This window comes from Festucalex cinctus, chromosome 4 (genome assembly GCF_051991245.1).
Source record: "Festucalex cinctus isolate MCC-2025b chromosome 4, RoL_Fcin_1.0, whole genome shotgun sequence".
Lineage (NCBI taxonomy): Eukaryota > Metazoa > Chordata > Actinopteri > Syngnathiformes > Syngnathidae > Festucalex > Festucalex cinctus.
In genome coordinates, this window is record NC_135414.1 from 15163227 (window position 1) to 15185681 (window position 22455).

The 22455-nt window shown below is 37.9% G+C and overlaps 3 protein-coding genes across 7 annotated transcripts; all 3 read right to left on the minus strand.

The window, feature by feature from the left end:
- Window positions 1-701: 701 nt before the first annotated feature.
- ptpmt1 (protein tyrosine phosphatase mitochondrial 1) lies at window positions 702-2869 on the minus strand. The gene is made up of 4 exons (XM_077518237.1): window positions 2584-2869; window positions 2158-2238; window positions 1606-1797; window positions 702-1315 (listed from the first exon to the last, which is right to left on the minus strand). The coding sequence occupies exons 1-4, from the start codon at window positions 2728-2730 to the stop codon at window positions 1187-1189; spliced, it is 549 nt and encodes a 182-aa protein (XP_077374363.1). The 5' UTR covers window positions 2731-2869; the 3' UTR covers window positions 702-1186.
- A 427-nt stretch (window positions 2870-3296) lies between these two features.
- On the minus strand, window positions 3297-11943 carry prc1b (protein regulator of cytokinesis 1b). 5 transcript variants are annotated; one of them, XM_077518158.1, is made up of 15 exons: window positions 11810-11943; window positions 11497-11629; window positions 10238-10360; window positions 9661-9894; window positions 8662-8832; window positions 7349-7498; window positions 7106-7253; window positions 6890-7026; window positions 6577-6672; window positions 6365-6511; window positions 6048-6158; window positions 5849-5974; window positions 5512-5604; window positions 5285-5319; window positions 3297-4102 (listed from the first exon to the last, which is right to left on the minus strand). In XM_077518158.1, the coding sequence occupies exons 1-15, from the start codon at window positions 11818-11820 to the stop codon at window positions 4054-4056; spliced, it is 1764 nt and encodes a 587-aa protein (XP_077374284.1). In that variant the 5' UTR covers window positions 11821-11943; the 3' UTR covers window positions 3297-4053. The 5 variants fall into 5 exon arrangements, with proteins under 5 accessions (XP_077374284.1, XP_077374282.1, XP_077374286.1 ...); XM_077518156.1 differs by having other exon boundaries at window positions 5428-5604; XM_077518160.1 differs by lacking the exon at window positions 5285-5319 and having other exon boundaries at window positions 5527-5604.
- A 588-nt stretch (window positions 11944-12531) lies between these two features.
- On the minus strand, window positions 12532-22437 carry vps33b (VPS33B late endosome and lysosome associated). The gene is made up of 24 exons (XM_077519164.1): window positions 21602-22437; window positions 21377-21514; window positions 20559-20639; window positions 20398-20459; window positions 20261-20310; window positions 19885-19952; window positions 19765-19810; window positions 19550-19644; window positions 18864-18968; window positions 18680-18770; window positions 18526-18603; window positions 16200-16273; window positions 16041-16127; window positions 15880-15970; window positions 15724-15798; window positions 15520-15584; window positions 15369-15423; window positions 15255-15301; window positions 14297-14429; window positions 14139-14212; window positions 13958-14059; window positions 13803-13878; window positions 13040-13147; window positions 12532-12738 (listed from the first exon to the last, which is right to left on the minus strand). Exons 2-24 carry the CDS (start codon window positions 21470-21472, stop codon window positions 12659-12661), a joined length of 1839 nt encoding a protein of 612 aa, XP_077375290.1. The 5' UTR covers window positions 21473-21514; window positions 21602-22437; the 3' UTR covers window positions 12532-12658.
- Between the last annotated feature and the right edge of the window lie 18 nt (window positions 22438-22455).

Sequence of the window (22455 nt, forward strand, 5' to 3'; positions counted from 1 at the left end):
AAAACTAAAGAGAGGAAGGAGGGAAGGATCGATAAGGCAGAGTGAGATCAATAGAAGCCAGTACATCCAATCCATCAAAGTGAAGTCCAGCACCAACAAGACCCCTCCTGCGTGGTTACAAAACCGGAGTCTTATGCCAACCCCAGAAACCTCATACTTCTAATAAATTAAGATCTCAAGTGACCAGAGGAAAAACTAAAGAGAGGAAGGAGGGAAGGATAGATAAAGCAAAGTGAGAACCACAGACACCAGCACCAACTGATTCAAGGGGCTGTGGGAGGGAGAGGGTACTTCTGTTGAGTTTCAGTAGATGCTGGTGCGACGGATCTGGCATGCATAAGGACCACCACCAAAGAAAGAAGCCGTCAACCGCGGTCCAGCAAAGCGAGCACCCCCCCCCCCCCCCCGGAATCCCCAGGCCGCGGCAGCACCAAGGCCACCCCCAAGCCACCCGAGCGGACACCGGTTTCTTTCAGTTTTAATTTTAGTCATTTTGTTAGTTTTTATTGTAATAACCTTGATGTCTAGTTGTGAAAGGTGAAATTGCAAATACAAAATGTTCCTTTGCTACCCAGCACAGCCTATTAAGTTACATTGTAGTGTCAAAGTGTTACAATGCTCTTAAAAATCATATTACTGATCGTATTAATGTATAAGATTACTGGCAATAATAATAATGTTTAAAATGAACACAATCAGGCAGCATTTAAATATTTTTATTCAAGAAACAATGGCAGTATTTTAAAACTACATTAAACAACAGGAAATGTGGAAAAACTAAAAACTTGTAGTGTGTAAAACATCAAACCAAATACAAATTGAATTCACAAGAGACATTTTAAAAGGCTTATGTGTTCACATCCCATTTGATAAACTGTATTACTGCACTCCTCAATACAAAATACGTTTTTTTTCAGACTGCAAACTGATAACCATGCAGGGTAATTCAATACATGTTCAGTCTTTTGTCATACAGTATTGAATGAACAACTAAAATTATGACCAAACTAGTAAAAGTTTGAAAATGTTGATTTAAAAAAAAAACAACGAAGGCACAATGAGGCTCCGCTGTCTTGCCACGGAGTGTACAAAATGGTATAAATGAGAGACCGAGACCAGTAGAGCGAGTTGAACAGTGGCCGAGTCAATCCGTCCAGCAGTAGGCACGCAACGCTGTGCTTCACACCTACTGGGACTGCACGCAAACCTGCAGATGGTATTTCCTCAGCATCTCCAGCTGGGCAGTACGCACCATGATGTGTGGCCGGACGGACGCCAATTTCTGACAGGCTTCCTCAGGGGTCCAACAGTGTAGCTGTCAGCAAAAAAGCCCAAGGTCAAAATCAAACAGACCTGCTACTCAAAGTTCTTTTTTTTTGTATTTAAAAATAAAAAAATAAAAAAATACTCATATTATTATATTTCCCTGGAATTAACTTGCATACATAAATAAATGAATTGCTCCACAGAGTTAGAAAGCTCCTCCTAAAATGAAGTCACCGATTTGCAAAACTGCGTCGGGGGAAAAAAAACAAAAAACATATTTGAGCCTACACGCATCCATGTTAATTTGATGTTTCGTCAGATGCATAATTGGGAACTGACCCGTATGAGGTATGCAGCAGCCAGCGTGGCACTGCGGGAACGTCCGGCCTTGCAGTGGACATAAACGCTGTTTCCCTTCTGCCTGTGTCGCAGCGCGAACTCGACTCCTCTGTGCAGGTTCTCTAAAGTGGGAACACCGGTGAGGTCCACCGTGCTCAGCCTCAGTTGCTCCACCCCAGCAGCCTGCCACTCCTGCCACACAAGCATGTATACATGTACCAAATCCTGCCAATAACATGCACTTGTGTATAATACAAATTATTAATATTTAGGAATCTAGGTATGATACCATCCATTGTGGGCTGAGTTGGAATCCTTTCCATTTTAACAGTTACTTGTACAAATTTGGAGTCAGGACAAGAAGACTTAATATAAAGGTTGGGAAACATTGATCTACACCAAAAATTACTCTTAACTCCTGTACCATCATGGACACAGCAATTGTTAAACTTTGCATTCAGGCAGGATAGCCCTTGTGTCAACTTCTTACATGTTCTAAGATAAACACTGTCCAATCTGGTTTTTCAACTTACAAACATTTGATGAGCTTACCTCAGCTGAGTTACAGAAGTATTTGGTCTCATAGTTCTCATTCATTGTGATAACTCCTCGGACGTTTTCGGTTTCTACCAGCTGAAAGGCAAGAAAGACCAATCAGTCAGACCCGTTTATTTTTTCTTTTTGTTTAAATAAATAACATGCATGTATCACCCGTCTCATGTAGCTATAGGATTAAGTCATTCAAGCTGTCAAATCCAGATGCAAGCATCAGTGTAGGCTATAGCCGATGATTTTAATCTGGGCTACATGCATATAAAATTACCACATATATAACACCACACTTTTCCCTGAAAGCTTTTTGTACCATACCTTAAAAACTCTAAATTATGTAAATCCAACATATACAACACAAAAGCTTAGAATGAGATAAAAATCTGGAACTGATTGGTTTACGCTACAGTAAAGGATAAGCCGAACCTGTTTGGTCATAGATCTGAAGGGCAGTGCTCCAAGAATGACCGTTTCGTCCACACGATCAAACCACCTTCGCGACGACACCTTCTCCATGACGACATTGTAGGCTAATGTAGGGTAGAAGAGCAGCCTTGCTAAAACTCCAGACATGATTGAATTACTTGGTACGATTCGAACCAAACCAAGATGTTTCAGACAGCAGCTCGCAAGAGGTAGAACAGTAGTGGCACATCTGTGCTGAGGTGAAGTTTCAAAACACGTTGATTGGTGGCCCGCCCGCACTTCCTCGTTCCGGTTGTAACAGCACTTCCGGTAAGCAACTCCAAAATAACATTTATTCGTTCAGTATGTTTATTGTTTTATTAAAATTATAATTTAACATATGCGTAAAAACGAATGTTTTTCTAATCATTTTACAGTAGACTAAAACATTTTAGAATTGGCTATTATTAGTGTTTAATCTTAAAGGGTTAACATTATTTTGAAAGAACTAGAGAAGACTGTGATTAAATTAAACTACACTGAGTATACCTCGTGAAGATTAGTATAGATTACGTTGCTAAAAATCGCATCCCCGCGACCTATCCTTTTGGTAGCATACAACGTACATAAGCTTTGGGCGAAAGCCACATTTTCTTCCAAAACAATTGTTTAGTAAATGGTAAAATACAAGCCGAGTGGTGCTTGTCATGTAATGATTCTAAGTGAGACGGATCTTTTACATTTTTAAAGATCAGTTTAATCATTCTGTCTTCAATGTAAAAGCACTGAACATAAGACATATTTACATCTTAATAGCCAATTCAGCCGGTGCGAAAATAAGACAAAAGACTAAAAAAGGAAGAAAGAAATTGTATATGTACAGTCACAGATACATTGCAAACAGTTGGGAGAAATTGGAGAAGTGTGTAAAACTGAATGAACTGGAACATATATTACAGAAAGTGCAAATATTTATATAACATTTGGTGGGAAACGTTTAGATTGCATAACTTCAGAAAGGTAAATAAGTTTGCTTCTATTAAAAAAAAAAAAAAAAAAAAAAAAAAAAAATCAGAGGATAGACAAATTTTCTTTTTTATCTTTGTTAACATTTAAAGACAAATTTAATTCAAGACATACCATAACTTAGTATGTTTCTCCATGGACAGTGACAGACTAGATAACACGTGTGAACACTGCTGGAAGCAGCAAAACTCCTCATTATGCTTTGACTTAATATACGATATAATTACCTTCATTTACATATATATGCAGATAGAGCACATGAAAGTTAGATAGTGTGCTACCTACTGAGAAACTTGTATAAAAGTTTAAAAAAAAAAAAAATAAAAATGTTCCAATCATGAAGCTAAGTTAATAACCAAACAACCAAACAGTTGTGAATTTCAATAAAGTAAAATATATATAAATATGTATATTGGAGGCAGTCATATCCAGAGGTGAGAGGTCAAAGTTTGGTGATGGTAGAGTTCAGGACGTGCTGCTGGATCTTGGGGTTAGAGGCCTTGGACAAGTCTCGCTGTCAAAAAGGCAAAGTAGAATAATAATTAGGACCAAGAAAGAAACAACATATTGCAAGTAATGAATTATTCCACCATAAAATATTCAAGGCCTTTTGGGGGAAATAAAGCGTCATCCATTTGAAGACTAAGTGACAGATTAGTCTGTAGGCAACTTTTTATCACAGAAACTCGGTCAGATTCATCTGTGCAACTGGTTTAAAATCAGACTGGTTGTTAAATGACCAAACAGGAAGTAGCCAAGTGTCAATCTCCCTGTTAAGTTAAGACTGTTTCTTTTTTTATATCTGTTATAGTAGTTCAGTAAACCACAGTGTTGTTTTTACACTCCATTTTCTAAACCACTGCTCCTAACCAGGGTTGCTGGTGTGCTGGAGCCTATCCCAAATGTCTTAAGGCTATAGGTGAGGTATACCCTGAACTGTTTGTCAGCCAATCGCAGGGCGCACATATCGAAACACCATTCACACCTATAGATAATTGTCAGTGTTTAATGAGAGGGTTTTGCCATGCAAGTTTTTGGAATGTGGGAGAAAACCAGAGTACCCGGAGAAAACGCACGCAGGCATGGGGAGAACATGCAAACAACACACAGAGAGGCCGGAGTGGCCCGGATTTGAACGGCCAACCTCTGCATTGTGACGCCGGATGTGCCAACCAGTCGGCCACTGTACTGCTCGTGAATTTTAAAATTGTTCATAAAATTGCTGGTACTGCTTAAGTATATATCAAAATTATTTTCTAAGGGTGAAATTGTTTTCAAATTGGAGGTCATGTATTAACCTCGATTTTACTCAATGGGCTCTTTGCACAAATCCACTGCTTCCTGAACTCAACACCATTCCTTCATTTCCTGTCTTTCATGACTGGACAAACTGATTAATCCAGGTGTGCCTGATCTCAGTAACTACAACGACCATGGCCAGACACACCTAGATTAATCGGTTTGTCCACTCATGAAAGACAGGAAACAAAGGTGTGGTATTCAATTCAGGAAGTATTCGAGCTGTGCAAAGAGACCATTGAAAATCTGCACACAACACTGAACATAAAACTGTATCTTAACAACATGGCACTCTGGGGTAAAGTGTAAAAAAATGTGTGTTGTTTTTAATAGATAAAACAACTGATTAATTGACAGACATGCAATTAACAACTCAAGGATTAAGAAATTAACACACCTTGCCTGAACACTTTCAGTATTGACCAAGTCCCTCTAAAAAGCAAATTTACACAATACAATTTTGTACACGTTGCATAGATAAATCGAAGCAAAGCGGTAAAGCAAAGCAAATAAAACCATGAAGACAAAATGGTCAATTACCACAAACTCTGAATATGTGCTGGCAACAGAGTTAAGGCTGATGTTACACTGTGGACTAGCGGGGGTCAGCAATGCGCCACTCACAGGGGTTCCCTTCACCTGGGTCTCATTCTCTTTGTTACAGTTGTTCACTTTTAGATGGGGAGTTTTACCACCTCCAATCCTTGGTGTAGAACCCTGGTAAAGACACAGTGGGAGAGACTTACTGCAAATACTGAACATAACCATCACAACAACAAATAATAGTTTCATCTCTTACTTAAAAAACAAAACAATATCTAAGGACTCTTGTCAGGCTCAAATGTAGATTCTCATCCATCTTCAACTGCTCGATCATGGCAGGTGAGCTCGGGCCTAATTCCTTCTAAGATTGAGTGATTTTTGCTCATTTATTCGCCAGTTAGTCATTCTTGACACCAACCTTCTTTGCAGATAAAGGTGGCCGTGGCATCGGTGAGCGGCGCACGGGTGAACGACAGACTATTCCATTATAGGTGTTGCGCATCGTACTGTTGGATGTGGCCATAGAAATACTAGAGGTGGCATTCTGAGAAAAAGAGGCAAAATGGCCACTAAGTATGTACACAAAAGCATAGAAGGAAACAATATGCTGGGCTTACCATCCTCCGTGATTTGTTTGGCGTATGGTTGGCCAGCAATCTGCGCTTGGGGGTTTGTACTGCTGTTCCATACAACATATCCTCCTCAGTCTGCTTGCTCTTTTTCAGTTGCTATTCAGATTTGAAAATAAAAGACTGTCAACTCATGTAGAAAACTATAGAGGACCAAAAATGCCCCAAAATATTTTGGTTGTTTTTATTTCCATTTATATTTACTTTTTTGTAATTAATTCTCTCTTTTTTTTTTTTTTTTTTTAATTTGTTTTTATTTATTTTGGCATTTTTGGTCCTCCATATAAACAAATCAGTTTGTTTACCCTTTCTAGTTTTTCTCTTTCTTTCTCTGCTAGGTGCAGCTTCCACTGTTCCTCCACGTACTGAAGGAACTTCTGGCCATTGACCAGAAATTCACAACTCTGCTCACTTTCCCATGTGTCAATCTGGGCTTTCAGTTTCTTCTCCAACTTATTAAAAGAAATGTGGTTTATTATCAAAATATGTTCAAATTTTTAGCGCAGGTATTTCTTACCTTTGGCAGGTTTTTATGCAACTCTGCCCTCTGCTTCTCCTCCTTCAGCAGATTCCCTCCTCTGTTTGTAAATCTTGAGGGATCTGATGCTTTTTTCTAAAATGCAAATTAAACCATGTAAATACCTTGCACCGAAAAACTACTATGTTTTTCCAACTCTTAAGTGAAACAAACATTTTTAAACTGGTATTAACAACTACATATGGTTTATCTGCAGTAGCGTTACACTCAGTACATGACAACAGTTTTATTTGGATTGTTGGGCAATGCGGCTTGGTTGTGGCATTGTATTTTTCTAATTAAAAGTACTCACTTCTAACTCCAGGAAGAGTCTCCAGCTTTCTTCCCACTCACGAACACCATCAAAAAGCTCTTTGTGATCCTCAAAATGCTGCTTCAAACGCAGAATCTCAGCATCATGCGCAGTCAGTAGCTCTTCGGTGAAATCCTCTAAAGGTATCAAGTTTTAGACTTAAAAAAAAAGTGCTCCAAACAGCAATAATATTCTGAGTAGGAAAAATAAACCCACCACTAAAATATGGAGAAAATGCCTGCCGTTGCTCAGTGCTGAAGAAGCACTTCTCCCACAACACAGCGATCTCAGAGCGGATGGCATCTGTGACATTGCAAATGTTCTGCAGTTTTAGTTTCTCCAGGTGACTTATCCCTGCTTCCAACTGAAAAGGGGAAAACATACAAAAACAACATAACTCGTACAGTACATATAGTCAGAAGTCAAAAGTAACTGGATAGCACAAGAGAGTCATCTCACCGCCTTCAGGTTGCACTTCTTGGACATGACCATGTGTTCATTGAAGGCCTCTCTCTCCTCCTGGGACACCTTCAACCTGTCCCACAGCTGCTGGATCTTCTCTCGAAGAGCCTCACATGCTGCCTCGTTCTCCGCCTTGTGTTGTTCAAGCTGCAAACCAGAAGTTGCATCAGCTATCAAGCGAGGCTGTTTATAGGGTAGCTACTGAAGTCATTCAAATGGTAGTCATCTAAACAGCGGGTATTTCCACCGACTTCGACTGGTTGAGGACGGGAGACTGTAGTCAACCCGCAGCACTGGTGTCAACAAGCATCTGAATATCTGACTGCATCAAGTTGCAATTTGCAACAGTAGTGTCTTGCGAGGGTCAGTTCTGTGTGAATGGGCTTAGCGAATTCTTTGCACCAATTTGTGATGAAGACATGATGAAAGCGACTGATAAATTAACAGGTTGGGCTGCATTCCGGAAGCTCATTTGTAAAACACTGAGCAAGATGCAAACTACATGCAACAGTGCTGCCTGTATAACGTATCAATTAAAAGTCACATGGATGAGATGTTGAGTCTTGTCGTGTCTTGTTATTAATTTAGCTAATGCTAAATGCCATCTTGGCTGACAGTCCAACAGCGCTAAAGTCGATCCATGTTCATCCAACCTTTTTTGTTCGGTCCGGCATCGATTGGAAGCTGCTCTGTTTACCTCGCACCTGTCCCACACTGTAAATAATCACGCCCTAGAAAGCTCAGCATGTGTTGCGTCCAACACCAGTGACCTCAGTATTAGGATGGTAGGACTACATTTCCCATGATTCTTAGACACAAAAGCAGGAAGTAGTTCTAATTCTGGTATGACGAAAACACAGCTGCTAACAATTAGATGCGGAAGAGAATGAGAACACAAACGCAATGTGAAAGTACCGTAAATAGTAAGGAATTTAACAGTTAAATTCCCTTTGGTGTGTGATTGACATACACACAGACAAAAAAACGAGACTGCATAACATTGGGACAAAACAATCGGGTTGGTGAAATTCACCAGGACTCAGGACCCAAGGCTCAAAACCAATCTGGTCAAACCAGTGTAGAATGTCGCATCATCCAATCAGCTCGAATTATTGTACAGAATGTCCCGCCTTTTCCCGACAAAATTACTGTGGAGTGGTACCAGATGGATATATCCATTGCCAGTTTAATGATAATGACTAAACAGGTCAGGTGTTTTAAATTTGATGACCAAATTGGATTTATGATTTTCTTTTAATTAGTATGCTCAGTTTTGAGCATATACACAAGATCAGGAAAACTCATCTCACCTGACAAAGTAGCAATTTGAGTGATGTAATATTATCACGAGAGAGGCAAAAAGTGTCCTCATCCTCGCAGACAACATCCTTCTCAAAGCTGGTCTCTGGGAGGTGATCCAGGTCAGTCATCAACAAGATGATCTGCTTCTTGAGGCCCATGAACTCAGCATACCGATTTGTCTATCCATGTAGAGAAGGATGAACACAGAGAAGATGTTATTTGGCTTAGAGTATTAATGTGTGGGAATAGGAAAGGCAACACCTTAAAAGGTGATAGATACGACTTAATCCAGTAGCATGTGTGGACTAGGCGTGGACCGATTACCGCTTTGACGGTTTGTCGTCGTTTTGCTAATACTGGCTGTCACAGGTAAATATGTTTTCCTTTTTTGGGGGACATCTAAACAGGGCACACAATATAATTGGCTGTTGCAAAGTTGCGTAAATTAGCCTTCTAATTAACTTTTTTCCCTCCTTCTCGGAAAGCAGTTGCACAGAGAGGAGGTGGCGGAGGAGGGAGGCAAAAGAGACTCTGCAAATACTGATGCATTTATACTCAGATTAATGTGTATTTTCCTTAAAAAAAAAAAAAAAAAGTGCAAGCAGGTACTATCAGCCCCAAGGACAACATGAGCAGCCCATGGGTCAGTTCTAAAAATAGCTCACCAGTGATGGGACACTGACTTACTAAGAATAATTAAAACAGAAGACGAATGTTAACATTTTTTCTACTTAACATCGTGCACCTTTCTTCTGTACTAAATATTGTATATTTTGTATAAATTAAAGTAGATTGTGTACAATTGGGGGTGCTGTTTTATTTACCAAAATATTTCAGAAGATGTCATTTTACAGCTGTAATTTTAATACTGTGATACTGCAATATCTTTTCTGGCGGTTAGGTTATCATACCGTCAAAATCTAATAATCGGCCCATTGCGTAGTATGGTCAAGTGCCAGAAGGGCATAAAATGAATAGCGAAACAAAGTACAGAGCACAGCATCTACCTTCTCTGCATTCTGGTTAGCAATATGCTGTTGAAAGCGCTCCAGTTGGTCCTCTGAGGGAACAGAATCTGGGGAGATACCAAATGGAATCGAGCACAGGATGTCACACAGCTCCTGGTCCTGTTCCAGCAGAGCCTTCAGGTGTTGCATGCGGCGATTCTTCTCCTTTAACAGGCCATCGACCAGCGAACGGAGGTTCTTCTCCTTCTGGAGCATGGTAAGACCAACCTCATCCTGGAGCAGCACAGCGGATTCAAAACAACATATTATTCATGGTACAAAATGTGCTATTTTAATTGTTTTTGTGAGGCCACAAGAGAAGGGTAAAATGGTAACAGGTAAAATGTGAATACAACCATGAAATGGAACTATGCTATGTATTGTTTTTACATTAAAATACTTGTATGAACATTTTATGTAAAACAATGCCTACAAAGGGGTTATGATGTTGACAGTTGGCCCCTGGAAGAGATTTCCATTCATTTTCTGGACCAATTACACTGTTCAGGGTGACTGACCAGTCACAAAGACAACACTGTTAACCACGTTCAATATTAACAAACATTCTGACAGTTACCTGATACCCAGGAATCTGAAGTTCAAGGCAAAGTTTCTCCATTTCAGCTTTACAGTTTTGAATGCTGCTTATAACTCGACTCTTCAGGGATTCCTCTTCTTTGATCATCATATCAAGTAAGCTCTGGTGGACAGAATTATCATCTAGTTAATCAAATTAAAGTCAATACACCAGATCCAAACAACAAATTATATTTAATTGTTTTGCTATAGGTAGTCTCCACTAAAGATTAAGTGTCAAAATAATGAAAAAATATATATTGTGAACAAACCCAAGCTTATTTCTTTCTCTTTTTTTTTTGTTAAAAGTTAGTGATTATACTCTTGTTTTTATCTATTATTATTTACGTCACGTTGCAGCTATTCTTAAAGTGTTATATAGTCCTGAATAAAGTTGAGTTAACAATTAACATCCTTCTGTGTCAGACAATGACAAAAGACACTTACGGACTCAAACGGTCAACTATTTAAGCGTTACAGATGCATTTTACAAAGAAGAAAGAAAAATTCACTAGTGCAGTACACATTTTTAAGTTCCTACCAAAATTATACAGTACATTAAAGTCTCTGACAGGGTCATTCAAAAACATTATGTAAATGCAGAGATACTAATTTACTCATCCCATGAGATTGATGCAGATGTACCTCAAGTTTTAGGCGAGTATACACGATAGTCAACTGTATGCAGGTGGCCCATAGCCACTACACGTGTAACTGTTGGGCAACCCAAAGCTCACTTATGCTGGCCGGACCATGCCAGACCAATACAAATTTAACAAATACAATGAAATCACTGATCAAGACGTTTTTGCTTTTTGAAAATTCATTATTTTGAGTTGTAGCCATTTAAAAATAATCATTCACCTTTGACCTAAAATGTTTCGTGTGCTGCACACATTTTCTTTGTGCATCTGGTTAAATCATTTAATAAGGAATTGCTTGAACAAGATATAAAGCCCAGAAAATTCCAGATGTTAAACATTCAGTAGGATTTTATACTTGGGGGACATGAAAACATTACACATAAGGAGTATTTTCTTTCAGGCTTAATGAATACAGTTAAAAGTATAAATACGCTAATGATGAAAATAATATTGCAAGTTATATCATCATGAATATGCAAGACCAGTACCGGTTCTGGCAGGGACACCCCCCCCCCCCCCAAAAAAAAGGCTCAATGTAGGACCATGACTGTAAATTAGAATCGAACCTATGCGACTGTAGTTTCGATTGGTTGCATAAGACGAACATTTGTTTCACCTTGATGTGGTCCTTAACAACATTAGTTCTTTGCAGCCTTTGGTCTTCTGGTATACCGAGCTCCTCCCAAATGTCCTTCAGGTGGGACAGGGCTTTTTTGAGGCATGACACAGAATCTGCTGCTAGTACCTCACTGCAAAAATCAGAACATTGAAGACACTAATCGTTACCAGCGATGAGTCGAATTGTTGTTCAAGGAGTTAAACAAAAGTTCGGTGCATTGGACCGAAACCATTCACACGTATAAGCACGTTAAGATTTAATTTTTTCGATGCCAAAATACAAAATATGTTATATAACTGTAATAGCATACCTTCTTCTCATCGCTAACAGCGTTACGACTGCCACCAATCGAAGATAAAAATTAAAACGTACTATAAATAGAACTACTGTTTGTGAACTTCAGCGCTCACTCTCAGTCGTCCGTTTGTCTTCGTTCAAAAACACACACGCTGCACAGTTCTTCTCTTGGATTGGCTCATTCAGAGACGGAGCGCGTGTTGCGTATTACACAGTCGGCCGCCGAAACGAAGACATTCGCAGGCACTTTACCATAGCACCGCCCGCCCAACACGTTCCCAATTCACCCATACTAAAAAACGAGCACACACATTTTTAAGGGTGACGAATGTTTTGCTGCATTCAGAGAATGTAATAAATCGGAAAAAGGCCACTCGGATTAATCTCAAAGCGAGCCAAGCGAATGTAAACACATTTTGACCTCTACCAAACATTCCTTTATAATTTGCTTTATTTAAATAAATTAAATATATTATCTTCCATCCATCCATCCATCTATCCATCCATCTATCCATCCATCCATCCTTTCCCACTTCGCGACCCAGAGTCGGACTTCTCAGTTCAAAGTGGTTTTCCAGTCAAGTCCGTGGTTCCAGTGCACTTTTCCTGGTCGGAGGCCGGGAAACTCTGACTTCCTACTTCCCACGAATGCAGCATTAGGCAAGGATAAACTTTGTAGTTAGTTTAGTACAGTACAGTACAGTCGTTTAAAAATGACAAAACAACCGTCGTTAAAAAAAAAAAAAAAAACATTTATTGATGTTGCCCAACTTTATTCAATTTGTGTCGACAACTATCGCAGTTGTCTGTCAAGAGACAGGAATGTTTGTGACGAATGTCCATCATGGTGGGTTGACAGGCATCATACATGGTTTCCCAGCAAGGCTTCCAACAGTCTTGAACTGCTTGTAATGGCAGTCGTTACCACAATAAATCTATATCCTGTGTTAAAAAAAAAATAGAAAGAGAAAGAAAATCAGCATTAAATTGTGCTAGTACTGTTAACATGACAGGATCAAGTTTCTATTTTGAATGATCGATAATCTTCTTTCAAAGGCTACAAATTACAAAATGCAATAAAATTAAAAACTACTCTAAACTCATCAAAAACAGAACACATAATGGTGTAATAACAAATGCATGTGAGGTCTTTAATTCAACTATCATACCAAGATCATCGTGATATTAAAAAGCACATTTGTGTGACACATTTGTTGTTGATACACATTTCAATTGTGCTTACCTCTTTCTCTACCAAGAAAACGTAAAGCTGAAATCTCAGAGTATGTGCACCCCCCAAGGAACATTACGACAACAATGCGTTGTGCCTCATTTTTTGCTCCGTTTTTGCCTGACACAAAACAGAAAACTTTTAGAACATGTCCATTCAAAACCACAAAGCATTTACTCTGGCTAAACAGAGGTGCCAACTGATGGATACAGATATTTAATACGCCTGTGAGGGACATAAGGGCATCACAGAAGCAATATTATCACAACATATACATTCATGATCAGCATTGTGGAAGATATATTTATATAGTAAAGATTCCAAACTGCAGATTGGATTTGTATGGTAATAAAAATAATATGCTACATTCAGAATCTTGCAATGCCTTTTTATTTTATTTTTTTAGGTATACTACTGGCAATATTACATGGGCTTTCACTTGTATAGTGCCTTTCTTTTTTTTCTTCTTTTTTTTTGGCGCCTTTCTACCTTTGGTGGTCAAAACGCTTTTTAACTCTGTCTTCATTCACCCTACCAAGGACACTTTGACATTGTCACAGGGGCTGAGAATCCATTACAATGACTTTAAACAAAATTTGTATATATATTATTATTAACATGTATAATATTAACTGAAAATATGTAATGTGTACGGTATTGTGTATATTTATGATATATTATTTTCAGGGAAACATTCACTTCAATATGAATAGCATGAAACTAAAGAAAGCAAACAATTTATCACTGCTGCAACTGCATCCATTCAAATTCTTACCTGTGACAGCAAACTCATTCCCATTTAGCAACTTGGTAACTTCTTCAAGCCCAGTCCAACCATCTCGCTCTAAAACCTGTGAATTGCGCACAAAAGGGTACCAATAATCATTTTTTACCCAGCTGAATGCAAAATCAGAAATCCGGTTTATTTACCTGCTCTATGAGTTTGCAGCTCAGTGGGATGTAGGCACCACTGAAGATGTAAGCCATGTCCTTTGGGACTCGCAGGTCATATTCATCATCTGACTTGGGCACCTTTTCATTGAATAACATCATCTTATGAGTAGGCTAATGACCAAAGAAAATCAAACTGATAGAATCAAAGATGACGAACCAAATTTAGTTTTCTGCTTAGGGCTCTAAAATTGTTTTTCCTTGCCAATGATGAAAAGGCATCTGTTAGCTTCCCTGGAAAAGGAATGAAAAAAAAAAAATAATCGCCTGAAATGTCGTGTTAAATCCTGCAACAGAAAACTTAAAGCCTGTCTTTACCTGCTGTCCTATCGTTGACCAGTTTACCCACTTTGCTCTCCATAACAGTCAATGTTTCACCCTGCTGTTGCTCCACAAGCAGCCCCGACTGCTTGAGGTTGGCAAATGTGAGCAGGTGCTCCACTCCATAGCTCTAACGAATGTCAAACAGACAAGGGATGACTACACATACTTAACATAACAGCCACTCACAGGAATAAGTCAATATTGATGAGGGGGGAAATTTTTGTCATGCTGAGAATATATACACTTTTCTTGTATTGCATTTGTACACATGCAAATACCAAGGATCAATTAATGGGCCTTGATGACTACAGATGCATTGCAAATGCTGTTTTAATTAATTTTGCTATTACAAAAGTTTAAAATTACAATTAAGCTGAAGTGACAGAATTATTTACACAGATTGTGAGATTTCCAGACATCTTGAGTCAAGTCACGACTCAAGAGGGGAACTAAAACTGAATTAATTACATTGCAATGGGTGCAACAATATGAGACTAAACAATACGATCTAGTGTACTGTACATACAGTACATTACACAGGTGTATCGAAAGAAACAGAGATAATAGAAAACAAAAAGGCAATTGTATATATTTTTAGTATATGGTAACTTACAGCTAATAAAACCAATAAGTCATAATTTCAGACTCAGAGCGATCCAAATATTAAATAAAAAAACAAATAAAATTATTTTATATAACATATGGGTAGCATTTTCCTTCTGAAACTGATTTCTCATTTGTTTAAAGAATCTATATGATATAATGATATATGATTGTATTGTAAGTGGTATTGAGATGTGCCTACGTAGTCTTTTAGAATGCAGCTACTTCAAGGATTCAAATAATCAACTTCAGACACCCTTGAAGCAACAAAAGTTTTAGCCATGATACTATGCTATGTTACGACAAAAATGAATATCCAATAATAACAACAGCAGATGTGAAATCTCACCTGTAAATACTGTGTTTTTAAAGACCGGTAATCTTTTGGCAGGAGTCCTGCAGGATACACAAATTACAATTAAGTACAATGAAGCAGGAGATTTTTCTTTTTAAAGCAACCTACCATTTTCTGTTAAAGACAGAAGACAAAGCAGTCGAAGACTTTCTGTCATGGAGACCTGAAAAAAAAAAAAAAAGGAATCACATCAGGTTAGGTTTTAACTACATACATGATATCATTGTGTAACAACACTGACTGTTTTAAGAAAACTCACCTGCCTGTTGATATGTTCCTCAATGAAAGAAATGCATTCACGGATTTCAAAACCTTCAAGTAAAGCTGTGGGGGGAAAAAAAGACAACATCTGTATGAATGTGATGCAATAATTGATACACCAAATAAACACAAAAATTAGAAGGATGTTCCAGTGTTTAGCAACATCACAATACAAAAAATGATATATATCAAAGCAGCGTACAGTGTTCTGTCTTCAACAGCTCCTGGAAATCCTGTTTTGTTTTCTTCTTCATCATTGACTCACTTGCACTGATGTCTAAGTGAGATGAGTGACAGTTTGTTCAAAATTAAGCACATCAAATCTATCTGATGCAGATGACTTTGCTTCGACACTCACGCAGGCTCAAGAGCCGATGTTCTTGTTTCAACCCTTTAAGTTCTTCGGACACAAAAGCTTTCATCTGCTTTATGTCCATCCCTCGACGCTTCTATGGAATTTTAAAAGACAGTCAGTCAGTTACACTAAGTCCAATGTAGAATTTCACTTAATTGACTTACATCATATGCAGTCTGGAGATTTCTGGCTTTCTGACTGAGAAAGCTGAAGACATTGGAGAAATGTTCATTTCTGATTTCATTGAAGACCTAATTAAGAGACAAGCAACTTTAAAAATGTGCTCGAGTGAGGACATTTGGCACCTCTAAAGCTATTCTTACCTTATCTTGAGAGTTCAGCATGACTTTGATGCTTTTGTCTGAGGAGGAAATATCAGGCCCAAATTCCACACATCCTGTAGAGGAAAAAAGGTCTGTGATTACAATGTAAATATAACTGTGTATAATGTATCAATTAGGGGTGTCAAAATTAGTGCATTAATGTTAAATTTAAAGTTCCTTTAACTCCACTAATTTTTTTAACACGCGATTAATGACCGCCCCTTACTTAAAAAGACTGTACTGAGGGAATTCCAGTCGCAACACAGCAGAGAGACTGGGGTCAAGTTGTGTTTTACAATTTTAAAAATGTGTAGAATTTCACCAGTTACTTCATGTTAAAGATTAGATAGCGCTTAATATAATATCAAAAGAAAAATGAACTGAGCTGTCACCAACATCTTGCAAATGCAATTATGCCATCTAGTGGCAGAAGCATGACCTCAACAGAAATCAATATCGCATTAATTTTTTTACAGTACAGTACATCTTTTTAATTTTAACTCAATTTTATTAATTCTTATTCTGAAATTATTGTATCAATGTCTAAAAGATGCCATAATTTTTATTGGTTTAACTTTTTTCCCACTTTTTTGTTCACGAGAGTATGAAAACTTAGAAAAACGTAATTTATTATACATTTTAGTGTTCATTTAGAACATATAAAATTTGCGATTAATTGTGAGTTAACTACTGAAGTCATGCAATTAATTATGATTACAAATTTCAATCGCCTGACACTCCTAGTGTCAATATATTATACAACAAAAAAAAAAAAAAACATTTATGGTCTGACAAATCAGAATTTCATGCATTACAACTCATTCACTGCCAGTCATTATAGAAATTTTTTACATTTCCAATACTCACGTGATATTCCATTCAATAATTATATATAAACCGAATCTACCAAATAACAGAATAGACTCCCTACTTTTTGTCCCGTCCCGTTCTTTTATAATTGACAGCAGAAAAATGTAGGTTTGCCAAAATACAGCCATTTCTCCCATGGACTCTGAAACTGTGTTTATTTCCTATAAAATGGGGCAATGATGTCATCTACCGGTGGTTGGGCATCAGTAAAGTTGTTTCCAAGTTTGATATTTACAGTGGAGCATGCTCAGATTCGCCCCCATTTAGCACCGCTCTAAAAAATACAATTGACAAGTATACTTGTCAAAGGCAGTGAATGAGTTAACATCTAAAAAAAACAAAAAACAAAAAAACAATTGCAATGCTGTGGACAAGATTCTCCTTACAATTTATTGCACCGTGTATATGTAGCAATTTCATGAATAATTTAATATACACAAAACATCAGTTATAAACATCAATAAACAGGACACAATGATGTTCAAATAATGTTCAACCTATATTTAATTGAATACACTACAAAGACAAGCTATTTAATGTTAAAAGTGATTAACTTTATTGTTTTTCGCAAATAATGAATAACTTTGAATTTTATGGCTGCAACATGTTCCACAAAAGCTGGAACAGGTGGCAAAAAAAGACTGATAAAGTTGAGGAATGCTCATCAAACACCTGTTTGGAACATCCCACAGGTGAACAAGCTAATTAGGAACAGGTGGGTGCCATGACTGGGTATAAAAGGAGCGTCCCTGAATTGCTCAGTCATTCACAAGCAAAGATGGGACGAGGTTCTTTGTGAACAACTGTGTGAGAAAATAGCCATTAGTTATTTATTTATTATTATTATTTTTTTAACAATTGCAAGGAATTTCGGGATTTCATCATATATGATCCATAAGATCATGAAAAGTTTCAGAGAATATGGAGAAATCACTGCATGCAAGCAGCAAGGCCGAAAACCAACAGTGAATGCCCGTGGCCTTCGATCGCTCAGGTGGAATTTCAGCAAGACAATGCCAACCCACATTCTACATGTTACAACAGCATGGCTCCATAGTAATAGAGTGCGGGTACTAGACTGACCTGCCTGCAGTCCAGACCTGTCTAGCATAAAATATGACAAACTGAGACCCCGAAATTTGAACAGCTGAAGCTGTACATCAAGCAAGAATGGGAATTCCACCTAAAAGCTTCAACACTTCGTGTCCTCAGTTACCAAACGTTTAATGAATGTTGTGAAAGTGGTAAACACGACCCTGTCCCAACTTTATCAGTTTGAACATTATAACATTAATATCTGTCCTTGTAGTGTATTCAATTAAATATACCAGTAGGTTGAACATGATTTGCAAATTGTATTCTGTTTTTATTTATGTTTAACACCACGATCTCAACTTAATTGGAATTGAGTTTGTAAGAGCCTCCATGAACACTGACTAGCTAAATTGTTACCTACCACATTTGATTCTGAATATATCATCCACAAGTCCTTCGTACACCACTTGTGAGCACAACGGAGTGACAAAGTCCACATCTGTAATGCCATTTCACAAAATTAATGAGCGAAGCAAGCACGACACAAAGTGAGAAACTGACTCACAGCTCCTCACCCCTATCAATTAAGAAAACGCTTCCTATTTCAGTGTTCCGAGCCTTCAGGTCTCCCTCTTCCTCTTGCTCTCTCCAAGACTCGTATGCCATCTGATACAACAAGACAAAACGACCAAAAGAATGTCAGCTACCCATCTTTTTCAAAACAAAATACTTAAATCCTCATAAACTTTTGGACTTTACCTTTGAACACCTTCCAATACCATAAACCTTTGAAAAGGGTCCATAAATGGAGTGAAGGAGATGTAGAGCGCTGCCAGCTGTCCTCACCCAACGCAGGTCTCCAGCCTGGGTGAAAATACAATGACACTTGTGACGCATCAATTCAGACTGTATGATTTCAGTTGAGCTCACAGCTTATGCTAAATGGTGTAATCATTGAGGAAACCGTGATCAATGATAATAAATAATGTTAATATATTGTAACCAGATTGATGTGTGTTGTTTGATTTTCAAAAATGAAATAGGACACTTAGCTATGAGGTCATTCATGTCCTGGCAACACTGGCCATCTAAATCAGGAGTGAGCAAACTTGATCCTCGGGGGCCGGAGTCTGCAGGTTTTGGATGTTTCCCTTCTCCAACACAGCTGATACATGATCAGCTCATCAGCAAGCTCTGCATAAGCCTGATAACGATCCTGTTGATTGGAATCAGCTAGTGTTGGAAGAGGGAAACCTCCAAAACCTGCAGGACGGCCCTCGCGGACCGAGTTTGCCCACCCCTGAAAATCCAGCTATGTTACTCATTAGCGCTGGATATACTGTCTGTACAGGTGAAAAAAATGTTCTGTCACCTTGATATTCACAGTTATTTACACCATTTAAAAAAATGACATATTTAGCATGGGCATAGTCTGTATTATTTACCAGATAATTGTCCCGAAAAAACTCTGGGAGTTCCAGACTGATTATGTCATCGTCCAGAGGAAGTAGATAGAAGGACCATTCATCCATTGTCACGTCTGATAAAAAAAGAAAAAAAAAAGAAAAAAAAAAGAAGGAAAACAATTGCACCACTCTTAATGACACAGGTGAGTTGCAACAAATGCAAGAAGTACTTGTACTTGTATAAGAAATACTACCTCCAAAGACTCCCTGCTCCTCCAGCACCGTCTCACATGCATAAAACTGGAAGACAGACCATGGACAGTACATTACTATCAATGAATTCAGTGCAAATAAATCAAGGATTTATCAGGTACCTTCTGAGGAGTAAATATAATTTTGTATCGTCTAAATTTCCCTGCTGCTTTGTCTGCTTTGGCCACATCTGTAGAGAAGGCATGTATCAGGAAATGGGTAAAAACGAGGGAGACATAATTTTATAGGTTCTTAATTGATCTATTGAAACTGTAACGTGCTATTATAACCCATCTCATTTCATATTTTAAAAAAAAACAATTCTTTTTTTTTTTTTTTTTTTTTAAACAGCTGTCATTATAAACAACAGAGCTGGTCATTAAATTGATTTATGTTAGGTTAGACAAATGTTAATTCCCTGTAAGCTTTGAAAATGTGAATGATTTATTCTAAATAAATTATTAAACAATGAATAAGCATTTAAGATGACAAACTTACCACATATCCACTTTACTGTTTGTATTCTTGGCCGTATCAGAAAACAAAGCCTCAAGAGAATAAAGTCATATTGTCAGACATCTACTTGTTGAAGTGTGCTGGAGTATGTTTCTATGCATTGTCTGATGCGTACTCACTGATCTGATGTGCTAATTATGGGTTTGTATTCTACTTTGTATAGTTTGTCAACGTCATGTAGCTGTAAAAAAAAAAAAAAAAAAAAAGAGAAAAATAATGTGTTAAAATCTTTGTAGTTCATTGTTGAGGAGCTTTAATTGAAGAAGTGGATAAAAGTCACCTTCAAGATGGCAACATTGGCGATACGATCCAGCGGGCTCATCAAGTCGGCCTCAATAAAAAGGTCCTTCTTTCCTGGAAGCTACATGAAAAAAGAACATGGGCAGAAATGGGGACTTTGTTGATGAAAATTATCTTTTTAATAATTACACATGGGCTCATGATATAACATCAAGTTGGAAACGTTTACCTTACAATTCAGTACATATGAGCACACACATTATTTAGAAGCCTGAACGGCCAACCTCACTGAGAGAAATAAACCCTGAAATGCATGGATGGCTGGACGGACAGGTAAATGCCCCCCCCCCCCAGTACAATTGTTACAACAACAATTAAGTTGCAGTTAAGGTTTCAGTATAACATACAGTATTTGCATGTATTTATTTATTTACAACTGTTTGTTTTAGTACAAATACATACAACTGTATTGGTAGAAATTGTACTTAAATTTTATGTACAATACATTTCCATTGAATAACTTTTTATGTGCAGTTTATTTTCTTAAGTGCACTGTGCATAATGTTTCATTGGCCTACAATCATCATCACAAAACCTTCAAGTGACAACGTGGTTAATTGATGTGCTTACAACAAGGGAGCTCTGAAAACAAAACACGCTATGAATTGACTTTTGTTGGTCAAGCGTTTACACTAATATAACGACACCAATGATTTCTGATTTTTATTCGTGTGTATGCGAGTGGGCATAGCAAGCAGAAGTTACATTTCTATGCTGTACTCTGTGATCAGTTTGGCTTAAAAGTCTACGCGGAGGAAATGTTTAGCCTATACATGTTTACATGCTCAATGTTCTTACCTGTTCCAGCAGGTAGACGAGCTGATCTCTGGCGAGTCGCTTGAGCAGAGAGAAGTCAGGGAGCTCCGGGGAATCTTTCCTGGCACTGTAAGCCATGCTGCCGAGAACCAAATCCCAAATCCCGACAACCCTTGCCCACTGATTATAGACATATAGCAAACATTTAAAACACACCACGTGTAAAGCGCATCTTTTATAATTAGTGAAGACGCAGAGTTTACTAACCTCGGACCAGCACCTTTTTCCTTGCTAGCTAAACTAGCTTAATGCTAAAAACAAACTCTTCAGATCGCATACAAATTGTGAACTATAAAGAACAATGGTATTCTTATATCAACGCGATTGTATTCAGCTACTAAAGTTGTGGTGATATATTGAAACAATACAATATGACAGCGTTTGAAATGATAACATTGATCATTTCGAAATATTGACAGCAAACAGGGGCGGGGCTTATTTTCTTCACAGTTGCTCACTGTTGGCAAATGACGTGATACCGCCACCTCTTGGACAAAACCTGCGCAATCATCACGCTCTTAGCTGGCTGTAACAACTGAGGACTTTCCTCAAGTCAGAAATACACTAGGCGGGGTATACCCGATACACCCTGGACCGGTCGCCAGCCAATCGCAGGGCATCTTCACTACTCTTTTTCTCAATTTTCTTTCTTACCTGACACCAGGACTGCCAATTAAATTAGCTTCGAAGCTCTAATCTGGGACAGTTAGAGTTGACATTTTATGTAGGGACCATTAAGATAATAATAATAATAATAATAATAATAATAATAATAATAATAATAATAATAATAATAATAATAATAATAATAATAAAATAAAAATAAATATGTAGGCTGCAGTGCATCGTATTTGAACTATTAGTACAAATTCATTTTCAATTTTGCATTTAAATGGGACTGCACGTATTTGCACGCACACAACTTGTTTAAAAAAAAGAGAGAGAGAGAGAGAGAGAGAGAGAGAGAGAGAGAGAGAGAGAGAGAGAGAGAGAGAGAGAGAGAGAGAGAGAAACAAAAACAAGCACCAACATGTAAGGAATAGACTGGGTGTTAGGCCCAT

Bases quoted from the DNA above. Each gene is read 5' to 3' on its own strand.
- ptpmt1 (XM_077518237.1), bottom strand. From the start codon at position 2,730: ATGTCTGGAGTTTTAGCAAGGCTGCTCTTCTACCCTACATTAGCCTAC. The intron at 2,239-2,583 runs GTTCGGCTTATC...CTTGCCTTTCAG, and splicing joins TCAGATCTATGACCAAACAG to CTGGTAGAAACCGAAAACGT. The intron at 1,316-1,605 runs GTCAGTTCCCAA...TTTTGCTGACAG, and splicing joins CTGCTGCATACCTCATACGG to CTACACTGTTGGACCCCTGA.
- prc1b (XM_077518156.1), bottom strand. The intron at 7,499-8,661 runs GTGAGATGAGTT...TCTGGTTTGCAG, and splicing joins TCAAATTGCTACTTTGTCAG to CTTGAACAACACAAGGCGGA. The intron at 5,975-6,047 runs GTAAGCCCAGCA...TCTTTTTCTCAG, and splicing joins CAAACAAATCACGGAGGATG to AATGCCACCTCTAGTATTTC.
- vps33b (XM_077519164.1), bottom strand. From the start codon at position 21,472: ATGGCTTACAGTGCCAGGAAAGATTCCCCGGAGCTCCCTGACTTCTCT. The intron at 15,799-15,879 runs GTGAGTGTCGAA...CATCTCACTTAG, and splicing joins ACATCGGCTCTTGAGCCTGC to ACATCAGTGCAAGTGAGTCA. The intron at 13,148-13,802 runs GTAAGAATTTGA...GTTTTGTGTCAG, and splicing joins GAATGAGTTTGCTGTCACAG to GCAAAAACGGAGCAAAAAAT.